The 22,610-nt window shown below is 40.8% G+C and overlaps 1 protein-coding gene across 3 annotated transcripts in view; it reads left to right on the top strand.

Moving 5' to 3' along the window:
- The first annotated feature begins 1,463 nt into the window (after positions 1-1,463).
- Positions 1,464-22,610, top strand: part of RAP1GDS1 (Rap1 GTPase-GDP dissociation stimulator 1) — a 181,808-nt gene continuing 160,661 nt past the window's right edge. For 2 of the 3 annotated variants that reach the window (XM_045017542.1, XM_045017541.1), the window contains exon 1: positions 1,464-1,792. In XM_045017542.1, coding sequence (XP_044873477.1) covers positions 1,789-1,792 — 4 coding nt within the window. In that variant the 5' untranslated portion in view covers positions 1,464-1,788. The remainder of the gene's footprint in view (positions 1,793-22,610) is intronic. The other variant, XM_045017544.1, reaches the window with a different exon arrangement.

The raw sequence follows: 22,610 nt of genomic DNA, 5'->3' as shown, positions 1-22,610 counted from the left end.
AACAAACAAATAAAAAAAACAGGCACTTTCTTTGTGTTATCTGTACAAATTAGATTGCAAACTCCCTTGGTGCAGACCTTGTTAAAATCTTATATCTGTGAAGTGTCATTCACACCTTGGATATTCTATCTATATTAAGGTTTTATACTGCCACCCATCACAGTAATATGTGAGTGCCTTCCATTTAAAATCAATAGCAATAGTGAAGTCCCTAATAGACTTCTTGATGTCTCTGACTCAGCTCCTTGTTCAGGGTCTGATTGGGGGTACAGTTTTTGTTTTGATTTTTTTTGAAAAATGATTAATTTCCTCTTTTTTATGTTTTGGGTAGTGAACGTTTAGGGATCAAAGGGGTAGAAGGGTTGTGAGTGTCATTCTTATAGCTGGAAGTCTTTTTTAAAAGAGGAAATAATCAGTAATTTATTCTTCTGTAATCAATTTAAAAAATGAAACATAGGCTCAGACAGCATTGGTTGAACATGCTTTTCCTTGTCAGCATAGACCAAGATGTAAATCACTTCAGACATACAGTATTTACTAGGTTGGGTTCCAACTGGGGCCTTGTCTACAGTGGAAAACTAGCCATTGTCCTGAAGCCACTTTTACAAGAGAGTCTTAAAACCTGTAAAACCCCAGTAACGTGGTTGTGCTAGCCAGGGCTGGTTCCTGTGGGGAAGGGTGAGGGAGAACTTTTAAAAAAATTGACAGTCTTGAATATTTTTCAGCCAAGCTCTGTCTACAAGGATAGAATATGAACTCATTTTATAGATCTTTCTAAAACAGAGTTAATTACCTGGCTAGATGGGCCTTCATGGCTCTGCGTATCTACATCCTACAGTACAAGCGCTAAACGTTATAGGATGACATATAGGATAGCATAGCCAAATATTGTATGTAAATCTCCTTCCCTCATGGTCTCTGGCTGCCTTAACATATCTGTTAATATGATTTGCAAATAATAAGACAATAATAATAAATACTAAATAAATAAATAAATAAATGATACAAAATGACAACTGCTCTAAATCCTCTCCATGGCTGAGGCCATGGGTGAGGTGCTCCTCACAGGACCTGGGCTGGTCTGTTAAACTCCTGGCACCGTATCGCTCTCTGGACAGGAAGAGCTCAGTTTGTCTGCAAAGCGCTCTATGGATTCCTATCCAGGTATTCATAATAAACAGCAGCAGGCGCAGAGTGAAACCGCACGGGCACGGAGTGAAACCCGAGCGTCCCCGCTGCACGGCCAGCCCGGGAGCTCACGGGGCGGGAGGAACCACCCCGGAGAAGCAGCTACTTTTCTGCAGCCTCTCTGGCGCGGCCACTGTGTATCTGCGCGGGTGCTGCTGGCTCCGCAGCTCCTCCTCCCGGGTCTCTGGGTGTCGCTGGGCCGGGTGTCTCCAGAGGAGGGCCTTGCCCGGATGTACTATACACTGACTCATAAGCCAATCGACACAGCAGCGGCAGGCAGCGAGACACACACACACACACAGAGCCGAGCTCCCCGCCTCCCCTCCCCGACAGCAGCGGCGGGGCTGGCCGGGCCCTGGAACGCGCGCAGCCCCCACCCCTGCCGCTCGCACCCCGAGGCGCCAGCGACGGGCACTTGCTCCAGGGCTGCCCCTGCTGCCCGCCTCCTCCTCCCCCCCGCCCAGCCCTGGCCGCCGGCTGCTGCAGCCGCACCGCCCCAGGTCCCCGCTGCTCCCGCGTGTCCCTCCCCGGCCGCTGGATAGAGGCGCAGGCAGCTCCCCTGAGCAGCACCCGGCGCGCTGCTCTCCTCCTGGCAGGAACATGGGTAAGTCACCTTCTCCCCCGCTCCGCCCCGCGGTCTAGCCCGGCTCCAGGCGGCGGTCCCCCAAAGTTATCGCCTTATTACGCGCCTGCCTCTGCCCCCGCCCTCTCTGGCATTGCTCTGCAGCACGGCGGGGCTGGGGAGACAGGAGGGACGGGGCCATGATGCCGAAACAAGTCCGCTGCTCCTGTTCCCATCCCCCTTCCCCTTCCCCCCTCCGTGGCTTCTGTGCGGCTCCCTGTTTTGCATCCTCTCCCCCGTCGCACTGGCCCTTTCCCTCCCTAGGCCGGCCCCTTGCTTCCCTCCTCCCTCTGTCGGACGGGCAGGAGGAGGAGGAGGAGGAAGACGACTTCATGCAACTTCCTCAGTAGCTCTGTCGTCTCCCCTGAGGCCCGAGGAGGCTGAGGGTGCAGATTGCTTTTGCAAGGGCTGTGTATGCTCTGAAGGGAATGGGGGGAGGGTGTCTCCACCCAGCCACGGGGTAAAGAGCACAGCTGTGGCCGCGAGGAGTGTCAAACCAGAGACCAGTCCATGAAATAGGCGGGTAGGGACTTGCTCCGTGCTGGACTGGCAGGGTGTTTACAGGGTGTGTTGTTACTGGGCTGAGCTCGGTGTCTTGGTCACTTAAGGGCTGGGAACAGGGGTGAGACAGCTGGATGCTGAACATAGTAATGGCACCTTATTTCTGAACTTAAAATAGTGGGTTTCCTTCTTCTCTAAAATCACAGTGCAAAGTTTCTGTGGGCTCCTGTGATATTGCCAGTTAATCCGTCAGGCTGGCCTTAGGTAGGCTGAATGTCAATTTAATAAACCAAATGTACTCCTCAAATATAATTTGTTTTACAGTATTTGAATACAGATTTCTTAAGTGGAAGTCAGATTCTGTAAGTATTAAAGGAGATTTGGAGGAAGCGGCCATATAGGTCATTCAGCAGACTACATTTCCCCTTACTTTTGTTTCTGTAATAGACAAGTGGGATAATACATTACAAAGATTACTTGATGTTCCATTCTCACCTATGGAGTTCCTCTGCATACTTTTTGGAACCCCAAAGATCTTCATATTAGCCCCACCCCACTAGTTTTAAGTCACCATATGTCTAGTGAAGAACTGCCATCGTATTATCTGTCTGTTAACTCCCAAAGCTTGTAGGCTGATGGAGACTGCCAAAGAAAACCCACATTGATCTAGAAACTAGTGCTGCCTTATGGCCCAGTGATGTGAGTGCCGAGGACACTATCTCCTTGGGCTGCACCAGGAATTGAGGACAGTGTACCTCTGCCAGAGAGGCAGTGATACTGTAGTCTAATACAGTGGTTCTCAACTGGTGGTCTGGGGTCACCTGGGGGGCCATGAACAGGTTTCAGGGGCTCCGCCAAACAGGGCCAGTGTTAGACTCACTTGGGCCCAAGGCAGAAAGCTGGAGCCGCACCGCATGGGGCTCAAGCCAAAGGCTGAGCAATGTAGCTTTGCAGGGCCCCCAGTGGCATGGGGCCCCAGCCAGTTACCCTGCTTACTACCCTCTAATGCCAGCCCTGGCTTTTATATGCCAAAAAACAGTTGTTGTGGTACAGGTGGGATGTGGAGATTTTATAGCATGTTGGGTGGGCCTCAGAAAGAACAAGGTTGAGAACCCCTGGTCTAATAGTCTAAACATAGGATAAGGAGTCAGCAATTCCTCAATTCATAATCTTAGATTTGACACTAGACTCCTGCTGCTGCCTTAGATAAGTCACTGGGTTCTTTTGAGACCACATAAATCTTTTGCCTTTTACTAAACAAAGATTTCCATGGATAGAAACAACCTCAATAACTTAGTTTCCCTGTCTGTAAAATGGGGATAATGCTTACTTACCTTTCAGGGCTGTTGTGAAGATTATTTCACTTTTATAAAGTGCTTGGAAGAGAAAAAAGTCTATATAACTGTTAAATATAATTAATTATTTTCTCGGAGGCAGGTACTAAACCTCTGCCTTGACATTGTGGTAGGGTTCTGGATGTCTCATTTATCTTAGATGAAAAGCCGACTCCTTGGTTACTTACTAGGTGATTTTTAATTACACTGATCACAAGAGTAGGAATATTTATCCCAGTGTCACGATCAAATTGCTAGTGCAGAATAAATGCTGCATTCTACTCTGGAAAAGGCTCCATTCCAGTTGTGGGTGAGTTTGTAAATTGCTTGCGGAATCTTTCTAGCCAAAGCTTGTTGCATAATTATGACATTATTAGCAGTGATAAGACAACCAAAAGGAATTCTCTTCAGAATCCATCAAGGATGTTCCTTACTTGTCCAAAGGAGTTGCTGTTGAGCAACAAAAGGAACCCGCTTCACTTATTTTTCCCCACCCCGTCACACATCTGGATCTGATTCTGCTGCCTTTCAGGTTAATGACAAACTTATAACCTCCTCTACAGCAGCTCGTGTTGTTCTGACGAGCCAGTGACCAAGATGGAAATCAAAGTTGCATATCCCCCCAGGTTAGCCAGCTAGCTGTTTTCTGTTACGTTTTTAGAGCAAATGATGACTTTGGATGTTTAGGGTCTCATGATTAAGCTCATAAAATCAATATAGTAGCTTCCCTGGCTCAATTCCAGTGTGCTCTCCTTTTTTTATTTGTGCATTGCGTAACTGTTGGAACGTCTCAGAAAGTAAGTATTGAGGATGACTTTTTGCAGCACTAGATCTCTTCCTCAAGCTTCTATTAACTTGGTAAATCATACTTGAGAATCAAGTATTTGTGGCACTGAGTACTAAATCTGTTTTATGATTAAACATACTGAATATTCTACACTTAATAAATAGGTCAGAATGGGATTAGTAGATTCATACACTAATGATGTAAAATGGAAGCCCTGGAAAACATTCATATTCCAATCAAAAGATTTGTGCCATTAAAGAGATTCATATGTACATGTCAGTCTGTGCGAAGTCTGCTGTTAGAATGCCTTTCCTATCTCAGAGGCACCAACTGATTATTCCTCTGTAGTCATTCTCCTGGCAATGATCTGCTTCTGTTGGTTTGAATTAATATTTGCCCTTCCCAAAATTGTGCCTTTGTCCTTTGGATTTATATTTAAAATTATTAATTCAGACTTTACTTTAAAAAAATTCAATTTTTAGCATTAAGCATTCCTTTTGCATGCTAGGTTTCTTTAACTGTTCTTGGAAGTACAGCACTTTGAGTACTTTGGATGACACTCACTGCTATTGTTTTTTGTGCCTTTTCTAATGAACATTACTTGTGCATTTTTTACCATAGTATCCCTGGTTTGCAAGGAATTTTGCAGCCAACTGTTTAAAGATTCATCTCTTTGTCTAACATCCTGCAGTGCAACTTTATGTAGTATCTATCTTGTATAGAGACTGTATTCTAAAAGACTTTATTATAAAACATTATATGATATTTTATATGGGTACAATTTATTTTTATCATGTATATTAATTTCTACCTGCAGATTAGATGTTCTGGATTGTAGACTTCAGTTGCGAGTGGGGGTCTGCATCTAAATTTCTTAAGTTTTTCTACAGCACTCAAAACAATAGCATCTGTATGCCCTTAAAAAACATACACACAAAACATCAATTCTCCTATCTAGATGTCTGGCTTAATTAAAATATTGCTCATGTATCTGTTCTCATTTTGTTACCTACCTTAATCCAATGCTAAAGAGAGACCTGAGTTGAATAGAGATTTACATTGCCAATTTCAGGGCCCATTCTTCCATGCCTAGTCTGTACTCATTAATTCAGTGTGTGTGTTTCCTTGCAAAAATGTACAATGTGCTAAATATGTTCAGGAAGTGTCAGGCTTCGGGTCAGCCTGGTGGTTGAGCTATAACATATGAGATCCAGATTGTGGATGGCACAGATTGGCAAAGATACAGTCCCTGTTTTCAAGAAGTTCCTTCTGTTCATCCTTTAGAGGGAGCTGAAGTGTGTTTCAGGTGAGGCTGCATGCAGTGTGACTTTGGGGAAGAAGGTAAATGGGATGAACTTCTTCTTTCTTTTTTTTAAAAGTCTAATATAGTGGCAGGAGGGTGGAAGTAGATGAAAATATTCTTCCATCCTGAGAAGGTTCTTTTTACTGCTCCTCTCAATACCTGCACATGCTATAGTGGAACATGGAAGACTCTGCTATGGTGATAATTGGTGTTGCCAGACTGGAAAAGCAAAATATTTGTACTGCACTTATAATAGAGCTAAGAGGGTTAGCAACCAACCTCTTCTACAGCTGCCATGGATTTAACTCCACAGGTTTGTCCACTGTCGGATTACTACGATCGGTATCCCACTCCTTCCCTAAAACAAACATTATTTTACATTAATAGTTAAGAGAAGTGCTCATAATTCACCACTAATTAACTAATTTTACTCAAGAAAGGTTGAAAACTTGTGTATAGGATTACCAGGCTAGATCAAAATACACTGAAGAATTAGGGGGGGGGGGGAAATCCTCATGTCTTACTTATTCTGCTTTTCTGGTTTATTTTCTTAACTTTTTTCTATGATGTTCCCAAGTCCCTTTTGTCTTCATAATTACACTCATTCATTTCTTCCCTCTGCTTTTCCTAGTTCTCCCCCTATATGCACTTCCCCCAAGGGGGTTTTGTTCTTTTCTATTTTTGCTTCTCTTCTTGGTAGCATGCTCATTTCCATTATTATTGCTTTGTTTTCTTCAGATTTCATCTGTTCTTGTGCTTCCTTTTTTTCTCTCCCAGATTTTATTTCAGTTTTGTAGATAGACACACATTCCTTGCTGACTTCTTCTTAAACTACTTCTGTATATTGTGCTCTCGGGAGACATAATTTTTGAATGAAACCTTTAACCTAATGGTATAGACAAAACTACTAGGCCTCTTTAGGAACAAAAGAACGTAAACAGTGGTTTCAACACAGGAGCAATGCTGATTAGGGAAGATTAGTCAGACCTAATCTAACTGCTTTGGCTTCTTCAGAAGTTCAGAATTGCAGGCTTCCAGGAAATTTTGTTGAAAGGAAAAAAAAAAAAAGATACAGTCTAGAACTAGTTATTTCAGTGTCAGCATTTTAAAGATTCAAATTTTTTTTGCTGCAAACTGGTTTTGTTTTGGGAAATGACAGTACAGCCTACTATACTGGTCGATGCACTCTGACTAGAACAAATACATTGGTTTTCTTCACATCTAATTATTTTAGCAAAATATAAGGAAAATGATTTTTTTTGTGTTATTTGTATCAGTTTGTGGATTAACCACAGATAGGAAATGCTGACTCTGTTTTATAGATAATAGAAGACTCACTTTCCACCATAGACTAGCCTACTGGCACGCTGTGCCTTAAGGAAGTGAGAGCCCTTGCTATCTATAACTTTGGAGGCATTCATTACCTTTTAGGTTGTAGTTTGTTTTCCATTGTAAGCGTGATTACGAACCCCTAAGTTCCTAGAAAATAAAACAGAGTAATTTGTCTTGAATTGTTGATGTGTGTTCTCTAGCTAAGTCAGAACTTTTTAATGACAATTTGAGAGTTACTTGGAAAAGGCATTTTTCCCAATAAGGGATTTTGAAAGTGGCATCTTTTTCTTTAAGTGGTCTGTTGATTTTCTGTTAAACCCTCTTTCTAAAACAGCATAATCTAGAAATTGTAGATTTGTTTCAATCTCTATTTCTGTATGAGCTTTATTCCATGGGTTTATTTTTGACAGATATGGACCTACCAATTCACAGCCATGAAAAACACGTCATGGACCATGAAATCTGGTCTCCCTCTGTGAAATCTATATGGTATAGGGTAAAGCACACAAAAGACCAGATTTCAAGGGGGGAGACCAGTGTTTCTCAAATTGGCGGTCCTGACACAAAAGGAAGTTGCAGGGGGTCACAAGGTTATTTTAGGGAGGTTGTGGTATTGTCATCCTTATCTCTGTGCTGACTTTAGAGCAGGGTGACCAGAGAGCGGCAGTTGCAGGCCGGGAGCCCAACTCTGAAGGCAGAGCTGCTGTCAGCAGCAGCGCAGAAGTAAGGATGGCATGGTGTCTATTGCCATCCTTACTTCTGCACTGCTGCCTGCAGAGCTGGGCGGCCAGACTGTGGCCGCTGCTGACTGAGGGCCCAGATCTGCGGGCAGAAGTAAGGGTGGCAATACCATACCAGGCCATCCTTAGTTCTGTGCTGCTGCTCGTTGCAGCTCTCTATTCAGACCTGGACTCCCGGCCTAAAGCTGCTGCTCTCCAGCTGCCCAACTCTGAAGGCAGCACTGCCACCAGCAGCCGTGCAGAAGTAAGGGTAGCAGTACCACAACCCACCCTACAATAACCTTGTGACCCCACCCCCACAACTCTTTTGGGTCAGGACCCCCTAAAATTACAAGACTATGAAATTTCAGATTTAAATAGCTGAAATCATGAAAGTTATTATTTTAAAAATCCTACGAACTTGAAATTGTCTAAAATGGACCATGAATACGGTAGGGCCCTATTGATAAGGTAGAGTTTTAAAAAAAAATGGAGTTACACTCTATGGAAAGTTGAACTTCAGCGTTCTCCTTTTGGACCAAAAGGAGTAGATCTGTTTCACAGAATTTACAAGTGCCATAGATTTGCCCATTGGAACTTGTAAACACTGTAAAACAAATGGCTGTAGTTGAAGGAGGCTTCAAAGTTTTAAAGACATCCTATAAAATCTGTGAGCCAAGTAGCTCTGGTTTAGGGAACTTTTAAGATATACATAAACACTGGTGATCTTGTAAAAATCCTTAAGACAAATAGCTGTGGTTCAAACTAGATTATAAACTTGGCAGATATCCAGAAGATCTGGTTAAATTCATAAACCAGGTAATCCTGATTCATACTACTCCAGTCTGGACAGAGGACTCTAGTTCAAGATACTTCTAAGATCTGCTGGCAAAGCCTGGATATATTGTCAACTTCACCATTGGGGTCCAGTTCAAGAAATGTGAAAGGTGTGCTTACAAAGAAAGCATACTTTGCATGTCTCAAACTTGAATCCCTTTGCAGACTCCATTGTTTGTAATCCCTGCAGTGAAATGGATAGGAACCAAAGAAACTGTAAAAGAGTATCTGAACATCCAACTCTCAAAGTGTACCACCAATAATTTTTTTTGGAGGCATCAGAAATGACTGTTACAGTTAAAATTGAATTGAGATTTTCACTTAAAAGTAGTATTAAAATCCCTCTATTTCCCAGTTTCCTAGTCTCCAAATTTGGCACAGGAACAATTTTCAGTGAATATTGAGGAAAATATTTGCTAACTTTTGTAGAGGAAACATTTAAAAATGCCCCATTTTTGAGATTGACCTGTTTTCCTCATATTTCTGTGTAACCACAGTCCTTGCAAGCTCCAAATTTCTCCGACACAGTCTAACAATATCTTCAGCATAGGCCAATTCTGAACGTTTATTAAAATACAGAGACTTATTTCCCAGCTTAGAGATAATGTAATTGAGATTCAGAAGATCTGCCAATGAAAACTGTTCTGGTCCATCTGCTACTTCCATTTCCTGACACTGCCAGTCTGCCTTCCTGACTAACTGTGTCACTTTAAAGAAAAATTAATTTTTTTGAAAGTTTTAATTTCCATTATTGGTTGAAGTTTTTCTATTGGCTACGGGTCAGATTCAACAAATCACTTAAATACATGCTTAAATTCAGTTACCGGTAAGTCTTAAAGTATGTGCTTTGTTGAATTGTGGCTTTTATCTTTGAATCACCTGTTTTCTCCTGCACATATCTGGGAATGAGGTTGTGCAGCAGGGAGTATGAAATTGAAATAAGAGAGAGGTGGCTTTGGGGGATGAGCATCAGAGTATGGATGTATTGGAGGGAACAGCTAGAGGGAAAGGGATATGGGAGACAATAACATTTGAGCTGGATTTTGAGGAGACAGGTGAGATTTATCAGGGTTGCTTGGAGACCTGAGAGGAACAACAGGCTTATGTGTGGGGACAAAGGATCTCGGAGGATGAGAGCTCAATATCTCTGCTCAGGCCTGGGAACGTGAAAGGCTCCCCTGGCAGGAGATGTAGTCTTAACCCATAGCCGATGAAGGTTGTTTTTTTTTAATTTGAAGATTATGGTGGAATTGTTTATTTTATAAATAATTATGATAGTGCATTGTCATGATAGTTCAGCAAAACTTGAAAAAGACTAAAAATTCTGAAACGTAAAAATTCATTAGTTAAGATTGTGAATGAAAATACATATAACCGCATTTGATATCTATTCGCACACCATGCCTGGAACATACAGGACCTAATTAGAATATTGTACATACAACAAAAAAATTCCTAAATATTTGAAAGTCAGGGAACTCAGAGATCAGGTTTCACAAACAACCTTCACTCTTTTTTGCTTTCACACCTTATCCCTGACCACACAAGATCTGCCCCTAAGATTCTCTTACATCCACATACCATGCTTCTTCTACATCTGCATTTCCAGTATAAGCCTCATACTCCACTGTCTTGTTGCACCGTCTACATATTAATATTGGAACTAATACCTAAGAGCCACCAATCCGTAAGCAGCCCCTCCTCCAATTCCTTTTCTCTTTTATTAACCATCTACATCTACAGTACCTACCTGTCAGAATAACCAGTTACATCAAAATAGCTGTCCCTCTCCCACCCCATATTCCTTAAAGAGACCCCTATTTTCACATTTTACGCTTCACATACAGTTTGGAGACAACACTTTTTCCTATCCACCATTCCATTATCTGCCACAGTGAAACTACCTCATCTGCCTTCCATAACCAGACTGAAAACTGTACTGCACTCAGGACCTGTAGAATTACACAGTAATTAGGGACAGATTCTGTGACAGACTCAGTTGAATTACGTAGCAGAAAACTGCAAATTTTGAAGTCCCTTAACAGTTAGGTTAGCCAAAACAACAGCAAAATAAATACAAGCAAGAATTAATTGAACAAGTAAAGAAAAAAAGTTGTCTTCCCTTCCCATTCTTCAACCTCTTTCTTTCGGATCCCCCCCCCCCCCAACATATTTAAACTCCACGCCTACCTATGCCACATCTGTTTTTCTGCATATAAAAGCCAGGGCCAGTGTTAGGGAGTAGCAAGCAGGGAAATTGCCTGGGGCCCCATTCCACAGGGGGCCCTGCGAAGCCAAGTCGCTTAGGCTATGGCTTCAGCCCCTGGTGGCGGGGCTTGGGGCCCCAGGCTTCAGCCCCATGCGGTGTGACCTCGGCTTTCTGCTCTGGGCCTCAGCAAGTCTAATGCTGGCCCTGCTTGGTGGATCCCTTGAAACCTGCTTGCGGCCCCCTGTTGCAAACCACTGTGTTAGATCGAAAGGAATGTTTTGTCATGCAGGCATGTCATGTGTGTTCTACTGTCCAGCTGCCACCAGTTCCTGTTGAGGGCACGTCTCGGGGTGCTTCCTGTTTCTATGACATGGGCAGCATCTGATTATCAGCTTCTGACCTGTCACATTACAAGGCACAGGGAATATTTTAAATTAGTGGGGAACCAGAGTTTCTAACCTTAGAAATGAACTAAAGCATGTATGTCAGGGCCAGCTGCACCTCTGACCCGGTCTGTGGTCTGAGTTCACCCCCAGAGGTGTTACGCCCTTACCTTTTCTGTGGCGTGGAATCCTGCAGTTCTCCCATTCTTATACCATGTCCCAGGTACAGCATGCTGTGGGTCGACTATGCTTCCCCGGTAGGCCCAACTGGGTTCAGCGCCTACAAGTTTTCTCTTGGGGAGCTGTGACCAGTGGTAAATACAGTGACCCAAAGTAGTTTTCTTAAGCCAATGTGGTGTTTAATCTTAACAGTAGGAACAAAGAATAAGAGAAAAGGGGATTTAAAACAATAAAAGGGCTAAGTGCATGTCTGTCTTTCCTAAAGCTTTCCGCCCCACCCTGGAAGTTTAGGAAGACCTAACTTCTCCAGATCCCCAACCTCATTTCTGTGTCTGTGGCAGTCTGTTCTCTGGGAACAGCTCCCTCACACGTCTGGACAGAGAGTTCCTGTTTAACTGTTTCAAGTCCGTTTGATCAGTTGGCTCCCAGTACTGGGAAAACAAGTCTTGTAATTTGACTGGCACCTGAAAGTAGCATCTTTGCAGCTTAAAGCTCAGGCATTGGCGATTATGACCCCTGACAATTTTACTGGGAGAGGGCTTCATCTGGGGTCATTGTGTTGCTCTCCTCTCAGTTCCCCAAAAAGCCTTGCTTTAAACTAAACCAATTTATGCACATACTGTTGTAAACATTCCAGTAATCCAAAATACCCATACAGAAACTATCCCAATAACCAGGGAACACCCAGTACTCAAATTATTACAAATCAGCCCCACATCCTTCACAATGTATTTATAAAAAATGCTCCATTCCTATTATGTGCTATAAAGAACAAATAAAGATTGCAATTAGTATCGGGGCCCCATTGTGTTAGGCACTGTACATATTTATTAGAAGACATACCCCATAGAGCTCACAGTAGAGTTTAAGAGAAGACAGTGAGTGTGACCAAGAGGAGAGAAGTGGGAAGGAGGTTGAGGGCAACAGTGACAAGATTATGCACTAACAGGCCAACAGTGTCCCAAACCGCTGCCTCTTTTTCTTAGATAACTGCCGCATATTACTATATTTTTCCATTCTGATGTGGGGAGCTGATTATAAGGTCAGGGTGTAATTCTACCACCATTGCCATAAAGCTGCAAAGTACTATGGCTCTGACTGTACTTACAATAATATTATTATTATTCTACGAGAGCCTAGGAGCTCTAGATGAGATTAGAGCTCCAGTGGGGTGGGCTCTTCACAAACACAGGGCTCTGATCCTGCAAAGAGCTCGGTGAGGTGGACCCACACATTATTAGTCCATAGCTTTAGATTGCAGTAGCACCCAAAATACACTTTCTGAATACACAGAGGAAGACAGTCCCTTCCCCAAACAGAGTACTGTACTCGCATTCTCCGAAACAGAGACCACAGTCATAACTATTTCACATAGAAGATGTGGGGAAGCTGGCATGTGCATAGTGTATGTCTGACCCCTCTCTTTCCCTGCAGTCTCCTCTTTGTCTTCACCTGAAATTTTTTTAGTTTTCAAAAACTGACAAGAAACCAAAATTTTCTGATTTGAAATGAAATTAAAAATTTTGTTTCATTTTGTCAGCAAAACCCAGAAAACTTCTCCCAGCTCTAACCAGTATTAAATCATGCTTCAGTTTTGCCTCCTTGGATTAACCTAATATACTAATATATCAGGCAGGAATATGTGAGGATATACTCTATATGAAAATAACTACAACTTAAGGCCCCAGCCTTACAGTTGATACTACATTGTAGACCCTTGTGGCCACACAGAGCCCCCTCTGAGTTCCACTGAAGTAATTGGGATTTTGCCCATACTGACTTAGTTGGAGGAACAGAGCCTTCAATTGCATTCTATTGATGATATCATACAAAATGCTACATCTCTAGTTCCTTCCAAGATATAGCTCAGATCTGTGGAATCTTTTGGTCACAATAATGAAAATATGGACCCTGGGTCAATTTTGACCATCAGAAGCATATTATTGTTGTTACATTTCTTTATTGATAAGTGAAGGAAGCTAATCAAAATCAGTATAGTACAGGAAATAGTGTCAGATTAAGATTAGTCATAACATGATATTAAAAAACAAACAAACAAACAAACAAAAACAAATGAGAAGTTCCATAGAGTTCAGTGGGAAGTTTTGCTTAAAAATTGATGGAATGATATGGTTTATAGCAATTTGTTATATCTAAGAAGAAACCAATTTAACATAGAAAAATATTCAGATTGTTAGAAAATATCCTGGAAAAGGAAAGAGGCGGCATTGTGTCAAATTATTAATATACACACAGTGACCTTTGTTCTATCTTGTAGTGACATAAGGAGAAAGAAAAATCATGTTTTCAGGAGTCAGTGTTTCAGCATCCCTTTTCATGTCCCTGTAGATAGTGGCTTTTGATGTCTGATAATAGCAAGGTCGCATATTCCCACAAGGTTTCAGGGACCTCTCTCCAGGGCTGCTATGCATAATATTTCCAACAACACATATCTAAAGAATGTAGATATAAGGCTCCGAAGGCAGGAGACTTTGATTAGGGCAAAAAGTGACTCAGTCCACTTAATTAGAATACATTTTCATCCTCAAAGTTATCTGATATACTTATCTGTCTTTCCCAAGACAACAGAAGTCCCCTTTGCAATGGAAGAGTAAGAATCCCAGTTCACTTCTTGGCAATTGAGGGTGGGGGGGAAGCATGCTCAGAAGCATTGAAAGAGTTCTTAGATTTTACATTTTGGTCATAAATTTGAGTTCAGCACACATGTCCAATATGAAACAGATGGCTGGATAGACAAATGCCCTAGATATTAGATAACAAAGCACTTTATGTTAACAAGGGGTGGGTCCGTTGTTTTTTTAATATAACTGTAATTAAATAGGCCTCTTGATATACACCTATGGATGTGAGTTGTACTATTGTTCTAGCATGTTCTGGTACTTCAAATTCTAGACAGCTTGCATGAATTCAAAGACAACATATTTTAGGAACCATGTAAGCTAAAATTACCAACCTTTCCAAGGTCAGAAATGGAAACCTACATAATTAAAAAAAAAATAATAATTTGGCTGCACAAAGAGAACTAGTTAATTTCTTGAAGACTGTTATGGGCTGTATGTTTCATAAATTGATCATTTTTGGCAGCTTCTCTGAAACACTCTGCTGTTTGACCTATATTATTTTTTAATACTGTTTCTCAAAATTTATTCTCTTTAAAAGGACCTTTTGCAAATGTGTCTTGAAATCAGAGGTATGATGATGAGTTTTTGTTCATATTAGGTTTAGGCTGGGCTTGGAGTTACAGATTTAATGACTAGGTGAAAGGGTTGGTATCAGATTTGACAACTGGAAATTCTGTAAGATGTTCTTATAAGATTTTTGCATTAATGCCAGAAATATTGAAAAAGCAGCTAATCTCTTAAGATTTTGGCCACATCTGAAGTGGAACTAGAAAAACAAACAAAAAACAACCAGGCCTCCTCTGGTTTTGGCCATAACCTGGAAACAAAATGTGAAGTAGTTCTTGTTTTTGAACCCCTGGCCTAGAAATTCAAAGGTATTCAGATTATGAGAGGTTCTGGCTTTTGCCTGTCTCAGAACTTTATATTGTTTTTAGGTAAATAATGGAAGTGCTTAAAAATAAAATCTGAGTGGGATCTCAGTGGCATGTAAGCACTTACTTAACTTTAAATATATTAATAGTGACTTCAGTGCTTAAAATTAAGGATGTGCTCAGGTGCTTTGCTGGATCCATGCCCAAGACCTGTGTTTCAGCCTCTGGTATACTGTATTTCCCCTTTGAAGGCCTGAACTCCTGTCTTGGCAGTTATGTGAAGGAGAAACTGACTCGAAGCAATTGCTTTAAAATTTAAAAGTGACAAATATACAAGCAATTGAATTTTAAACCATTTTGCCTAAAATATTATTTATAATATTTAAATCTATGGTGATCTTTTGTAAGTGAAGGAGGATATCAGTTTTTTCTTTAAACATTAATTTAAATTGATTACATTTAGCAATTAAATTAATTTAATTTAGAAATATCAGTTAATCTTTAATACTGGATAAGAATCAGTTTCTTCCCAATGGCTGTTTACTGGAAACAGTACAATAGTTCCTGTTTAAAAATATTCATTTTCTCTTTGCTTCAAGAGGTTCTAACTGAAGCTGGTTGCCAGAAGCACAAGATAATGCTGGTATTACTTCATATGTGTTGTATAACTTAACTGTATATAAACAGTGCAGTCATTAAAGTATTACTTTAATGGTAAAGTGTACAATTTAATCTGCATTAACTGATGCGCAAATTAAACATGCAAAAAAATTCACACTTACCTCTTCTTGGCATATAATATTGACCACATGCAAAGGGATCCATTAACCTAGCTGTCAATTCATTGGTTGCATGTTGTCTTCACACAGAATTAAAGTTCTTTTCAACTAGTTTCCCAGTTCAAGAAGCAGATAGAATTTTATCCAACCATATTTATTTAGGATAGACAACACACAGCATAGGTTTTTGATGGTCAAAGTTGTGTGTTCATATTATAGCAAAGGGATGCCACACTTCTATGACCCTGATCCTGTAAAAGGTTCCATGTGAGCGGCCTTTTATGCCTATACTAACCCTTTGACCTATATTATATCATCAGGATTTTGGTTTGTGCGCCAAATTCTGCTTGGTTACTTGCAGCAGTACAACTCCACTAAACCCAGTAAAGCTACCCTACCTTTATGCTGATGGAAATAATTTAGCCTTTGTATGCTTCCATCTGAGACATTCTTGCTGTGTGATCTAGAACAATCTGAGGGTAATGTAAAAGTGTCAAACGGGGTCTGATTGATTTGTCATGGAAGATCTCTAGTACTCAACACAGCTAACAAATAAAAGCCAAGCTTCTTTTGACACAGAGATGTTTAGCTTTACTTACCTCTCTTTTTTGGAATAAAAATATACTGGTATATCAAATGCTTGTGCTTCAGAATTTAAAACTTTTACATATTACAGCATTTTAATGCTCTGAAGCCAGATCAGTTTTAAAAAGTTTATTTTGTCATATTTGAAAGTCTGCTCTCAACTAAAAATTGCTCTCTGTTCATTAAGCTGTCATAAAAAACACCCACCCCCCAAAAACCCCACATAGATTATCTGAAGAATATTTCAGCATTTATGAACTGAAAGATAAATAGCTGTTAATAGATTTGGTTCAAAGCCTATTTGCTGCTTCTAACTTAAGCAAAAACAATGGGTCTGATTCCAGTCTCAGTTCACTTTTGTTACTTCTGATTTAAACACCAGTATAAGGGTGATTAGAATCAGGCCCCAATTCTCTGTTGCTCTGCATCACGCTTAATCATTTAGGTTAATGTAAAGTGAGTGGATAGTTGATGTAAAACACTAACCAAGTCAGAATGGTAGTGTTTTACAATCACATTACCGTGGTGTAACTGACTACTCAAAGTGCAAGGTAGCGGAATAAAGCCCGCAATGTTTTCATGATATTTGAGTTTGGAACTCAGATGAGTTTGGAAAAGTCTGGTTTCCAGATATTCACTACTGTTTAGTAGCATTAGGATTTATGGGCACCATCTTGAGTGCTAGCAAAGACCCTCATTTCCCACTGAAGTAATTGAAAGTTGCAAGTGCTCTGAATGTCAAGGAATCAGCATCACCATGGAATCAGGCCTTGTATTCTTAAAAGCTGTGGTCTCTGCAGTGCATCATGACGTCAGACACATAGGTGAGTAGGGCTGACGCTCCATGCATTAGGGAGAAAGGGTACACGTACTGTGGGTGACAGACACACAAAGAGGGCACTATTATATAGAAGATATAGTACCGATCTCTACCATACATAGCACTTTCCTCTTTACAGTGCTTTATGAACATTAAATCACTTCTCAAAACACCTTCTGAGGCAAATGAACAAAATACTATCCCCATTTTACATATGGGTAACTGAGGGAGAGGAGTTAAAGAGACCAAGCCAAATTTAACCCAAAATTTAGGTTTTGTAACGAGGAGTTTTTACAGAATATCAGAACAATACAGACAATTAAAATAATAAACAGGAGATTTTTGTAAATGCAAAGAAATGAAATCACCCCCCTGCAGTGTTTGCAATTTAAAGGACTGCAGCCTCCTGTTAGCACAGGAGAACCATAAAAAGAAACTGACAGAAACAAAAGTGTAAATTGTCTACTTTTTATTGCCTTAAACTTTGACGTGCACAAAAACAAACAGCATAACTAGGGAAGTGTACGCTCTTAATGTTTTAATAACCTACTCTAAGGTGTTATCAGTTCCATAGTTAAGGAAATTTGCTTTTAAGATTTCAGTTTTTAACCTGAAACTGCCTCTTTAAGTGGCTTGCTGAACATGCTGGGGAAGTCCAAGTCTGAGCCAGAATGGAAAATAGGAGTTTGGCTCCCATTCCTATGTTCAGATGACAACTCTCTAATTGCCTAAAAATGTGAAAGTATCTGCTGATTTTTATAGTTATTTCATTATATGCATACTACCTAGCACCTGGGATGTTTTTAACCTGTTTTCATAGGAATTTGGGGACTTGCTAAAGTTAATCTGCTTTGTTTATAAACAGTTTACAGCCATCACCTCTGTGTGATACAAATATTCCATGCCATCTGTGTCATGTACCTCATTGTCTCATATGATATTTTGACTGTAGATTCTTACCATAAAGCCTGCAGTTAAAAATCTGTTGTAACCTCTTCTTCCAAATTGTAAGTTGTGCTAAAGCTTTTTTTAGCTCTGTCTAGTAGGATAAGTGACATATTCCAAGTTACCAGACTGTCTGAGATGCTTCCTTTGGCTAAGAAATGTCTTCTCAGGCAGGTGTATGTATGGAGATATTAATGCATCATGCTGATATTTGAAAGTGTGAACTTAATTGTAACTTTCAGTGTTTATTTTTCATCTGATGACTATAATGTAGAGAATGCTCTCTGTGCTCCTGTTCTGCTCATCATGGCTTCCCACAGGATCATAGGGTTTGAGCCAGAGGACTTATTAATGTTAAGAATCTTCCATCACATTCAACAGAATTTGCTATTCCCCAATGGCCAGGTATTAGCTTCCATTGTTTTTCTAATCTGATTGTCCTTTCCTGTACATGAATTTCAGTAGCAGTGGAGAATGACTGAGCAAATGCAGGACAAGAATCTCATAATAATAAAAATAAATATATTTAACGTAACCAGGGGATAAAATTCTTGATTTTTAGATGTACGATGGAATCTTCTTCTAGTAAAGCACTGGGGATTTTTCTCTCTCAACCTTAAACTTATTACAAATGTAACTGGAACAGAATGATGTCTATTTCGTAAAATAGCCCTTGCTCCTACTCACCACCCCAGGAGTGGTAGCAGAACACATGCAACTACAGGCGTGGGGCTTGTGGAAGTGTATATGTTTGATTCTCCACTATTATGCACCTTGTATACTCATTTGGCTCTATGCAAAGTGGATGTCAAGCACTATTTTCCCAGAGTGGTAGAGTTTGCACTCACTTTGCACAGGTGACTGTACAAGGTAGTGGAAAATCAAGTCCTAAATCTTCAACTCCCAATAATAGAAGCAATAGCAAGACCAGCTCATCTCCTCTTCATCCTGTGGCAAGATCACTTTTATGAAAACCAGAGCAGATAAGCTCCTATTCCTTCCCTCCTAAGGTCTGATCTTGTCTACAGTGGGGATTTACCCCAGTTAGAGCCACTGATGCTTGTAGGATTAGGCAAACCTGTAGACTGCAGTTGGAACAGGTACAGTTTGTCAATTCCAAAAGTAAGCTGTATCATTGTTTAGAATAGTTTTGCCTTGTCTATACTGAGGGAGACTAGAGTTGTGGTCTTTATTTTAAAGTGTAAACGGATTGCCAATTAACTCACATTAACAGAATTGTAAACACTAGTGTGAACATTCCACAAAGTTTTCTCTGGGACTCTAGGCTGAGCTGTAGGGTAACTCACAAAATTTTGTGTCCTGAACAAATGTTTGTTGAGTATCTAGGCTAGCATTTACAGGAGGGAGTTAATTGTGTCCTGAGTTAAATGATTGCCAAACTCTAGTTTAGACACACTCTAGCAGTTTACTTCTGGATAGCTGCAAGATGGTTGAAATCCCATGTACTCAAGGCCTGAGAGGCAAGATTTCCTCTTATCCCATTCCCTCACAGGGAAATAGAAATTTCTGCTCAACTAGAGAGGATAACAGAGGATAACAACAATTCCCTTTGAATACAGCATTTAGCACTACCGGTGAAAGAAAACTCCAGTACCCCAACGGGATTAGCACAGTGGATCCTGAAGAGTTACTTTGAATATAAGGGGACTGAAAGTCCATTGAAATGCAAGCATTTCGAGATTTTTTCATTATGCACTATAAATGGCGTATCACTGGCCCATATCCCCAAAGATATGTAGGCACCTGAATACTTTTGGGAATCTGAGCCAGTATAGCCAAGTTTCTTTCTTTCTCTGTGTACATTTTTTGAATTACTGTAACTATCTAGTCACAAGTGGGGAATTTATGCACTGAAAAAGAATAGGAGAATTATCAGTCTGGATATATGAAGTGCCCAGCTTCAAATCTGACATCATTATCAGTGCTTCTTGAGAAGTTGCTTTATAATGGAGCTAGGGATGGTCTATCCTCAATTGCAGTAAAAGGGAACTTTAAATCATCAGCTATTAATACCAAATTATTCATCATTGTGGCCATACATACATATTTTAAACGATGCATATCTGGGGAGAGGGAAGATTCTAGACTACTTGTGCTTGTAGTCCAATATTAACAGATTTTTAGTCTTTTCTGATACATTTTACTTTAAGGATCAATATCCGACTGCATTAATTAGCATTATCTCAACCACCTTAGTGGGATGCTTTTATGAATTAATAAAATTGAGAGGGATATTAAGATCTCACCAATGCAATTTTTTCCTTCTTATATGCAGCTGCTGGAAGTAAATGGATCACAGCATGCAACAATGCTGCATTGACTTATGCCTGCTGAAACAGAAGCATCCTGGTCTTTTCCCATAGATTGATCAGACCTCTAACATGTCAAGAGTAGTTATAATTGTCATCAGCGTCTGCCCCATACTATACAAGAGTCCATCTTTTTATTCAAATTGTGTCTTATAAGCTCTCTCTTGTAATATGTGACAACTTCTAAGGCTCTCCCTTCCTTCCATTTTCAGTGCACCAGTTATAACTGCGAACAGAAGTTTTGAGAAAAATAATGAGAAAATTAAAGTTTGTAGGAGGGATTCTTCCCCAACTGTGGCTCCTTTATGCCACTCCAGCAGCATATAGGGGGTTGCGAAAGCCCCACAGCGGCACTGGGTAGGGCTGTGGTAAACAGCCTTATAAATCTCTCTCAAGCCCTGGTGCAGAGGGCGTATGAGGCGTGGGGCTGGGGACCTGTTGGGGTAGTCTTCAAAGTACTAATTGCTACAAAGATTTCTGTGCTGCTCTGGGTGGTGGAGTAGCACATAGGCAGCTCCTAGGAGTCTGATGTAAATTAAAGTAGTCCCTCAGTTCTTACCTAAGTTTTAGCCCAACCCTCACTCCCATCCACACAGAAAATCATCTGACGGAAATTCTTTAATCCTTGGATAGTTTACCCAGCTGCGGGTAATAAATTAGAACCCAAGCTCTGGTTTTACTCTGTCTGGAACCTGCCCATTTTGCAGTGAGTGATTTTTGCCTACATCCTCAAGTGCCGATAGTCCTCCAATGCCCTTCCCACAATTCTTCCTGAAAGACAGCAAGTTCTTGCACAACTGAGAGAGGAAAGACACGTAGAGTGTCTTAGCACAAAGAGCCATGAGACAGGTGGCCTGGCATACATGGGCCAGTACAGAAACAGTAAGGACACAATAATTTCTTAATTTCTTACATTGGACTATACCAGTTACCAATCTAGTCCAACACAGATAGGGGTTTGCTGTGGAACACTTGCACCCAACCTGTGCTAATCCAGGTGCCAATCACTTGGGCTAACTGCAGTGTAGAGAGAGCCTAATTTATGGTATGGGCTGCAACAGCCCCTGTGACAGTCCAGAATTGGGCTTACGATCACCTTTGTTCTCTCCTTTCTGGACTGTGCATTCTATGATCGGCACAGAAGCTCAGCCCTAACTATACAAAGGATTGTCAATAGATAGTAACATCCCTTTTTGGGGTAGTCTACAGAGAAACGTACTGGCATAATTATACCTGTGTAACTATATTGTCCTACTTATATCAATATAACTATTCGTATTCATGAATTAGAGTGCCTTTTTCCAGTTTAACTTGTATTGCTTTGGAAGCAATATAAGCTAACCCATATACATACACAATTATGTCAATACATTTCCTTGCATAGACAAGCCTTGAATAAACTGCTAATACCAGGACTTCGAACCATCAAAAATTTGTTGCTCCCAGACATCTGCCCTGATCCTGCAAACACTTATGTAAATTCATTCAATATTTTCATTAATGACTTGGGTAATGTAGTGAAGAGTATGCTTATAACATTTGCAGATGACACCAAGATGGGTGGTGTTACTAGCACTTTGGAGGACAGGATTAGAATTCAAAACAACCTGGACAAATTGCAGAATTGGTCTGAAATCAACAAGATGAAACGCAACAAAAGACATGCAGAGTACTATGCTTAAGAAGGAGAAATCAAATGCATAAATATGAAACGGGGAATAACTGGATAGACTGTAGTACTGCTGAAAAGGATCTGGGTGTTGTAGTGGATCACAAATGGAATGAGCCAATAATGTGATGCAGTTGCAAAAAAGGCTACTATTCTGGAGTGTATTAACAGGAGTGTCATATGTGAGACAGGAAGAAATTCTCCTGCTCTGCTTGGCACTGGAGAGGCCTCAGCTGTATTACTATGTTCAGTTTTGGATGCCACACCTTAAGAAAGATGTAGAGAAATTGGAGAGGGTCTAGAGGAGAGCAACAAAAATGATAAAAGATTTAGAAAACCTGACCTACGAGGAAGGGTTAAAAAAAACCCTCAATATGCGTAGTCTTGAGAATGAAAAGGGATGGGGGACCAGTTAAGTCTTCAACTAGATTAAGGGCTGTTATAAAGAGGACAGTGTTCTCCATATCCACCTGTCTGAGTTCACTTACTGCTGGTGGCATCTCCTGCTGGCCGTCCTGGGGATTCACTCGAGCCAGGCATTGCGCCCTCCCTTGACAGTGCCTCTCCCATCAT

This window comes from Mauremys mutica, chromosome 5 (assembly GCF_020497125.1).
Source record: "Mauremys mutica isolate MM-2020 ecotype Southern chromosome 5, ASM2049712v1, whole genome shotgun sequence".
Classification (NCBI taxonomy): Eukaryota; Metazoa; Chordata; order Testudines; family Geoemydidae; genus Mauremys; species Mauremys mutica.
The sequence above is the reverse complement of the archived record's forward strand: the minus strand, read 5'-3'. Positions and strand labels throughout refer to the sequence as shown.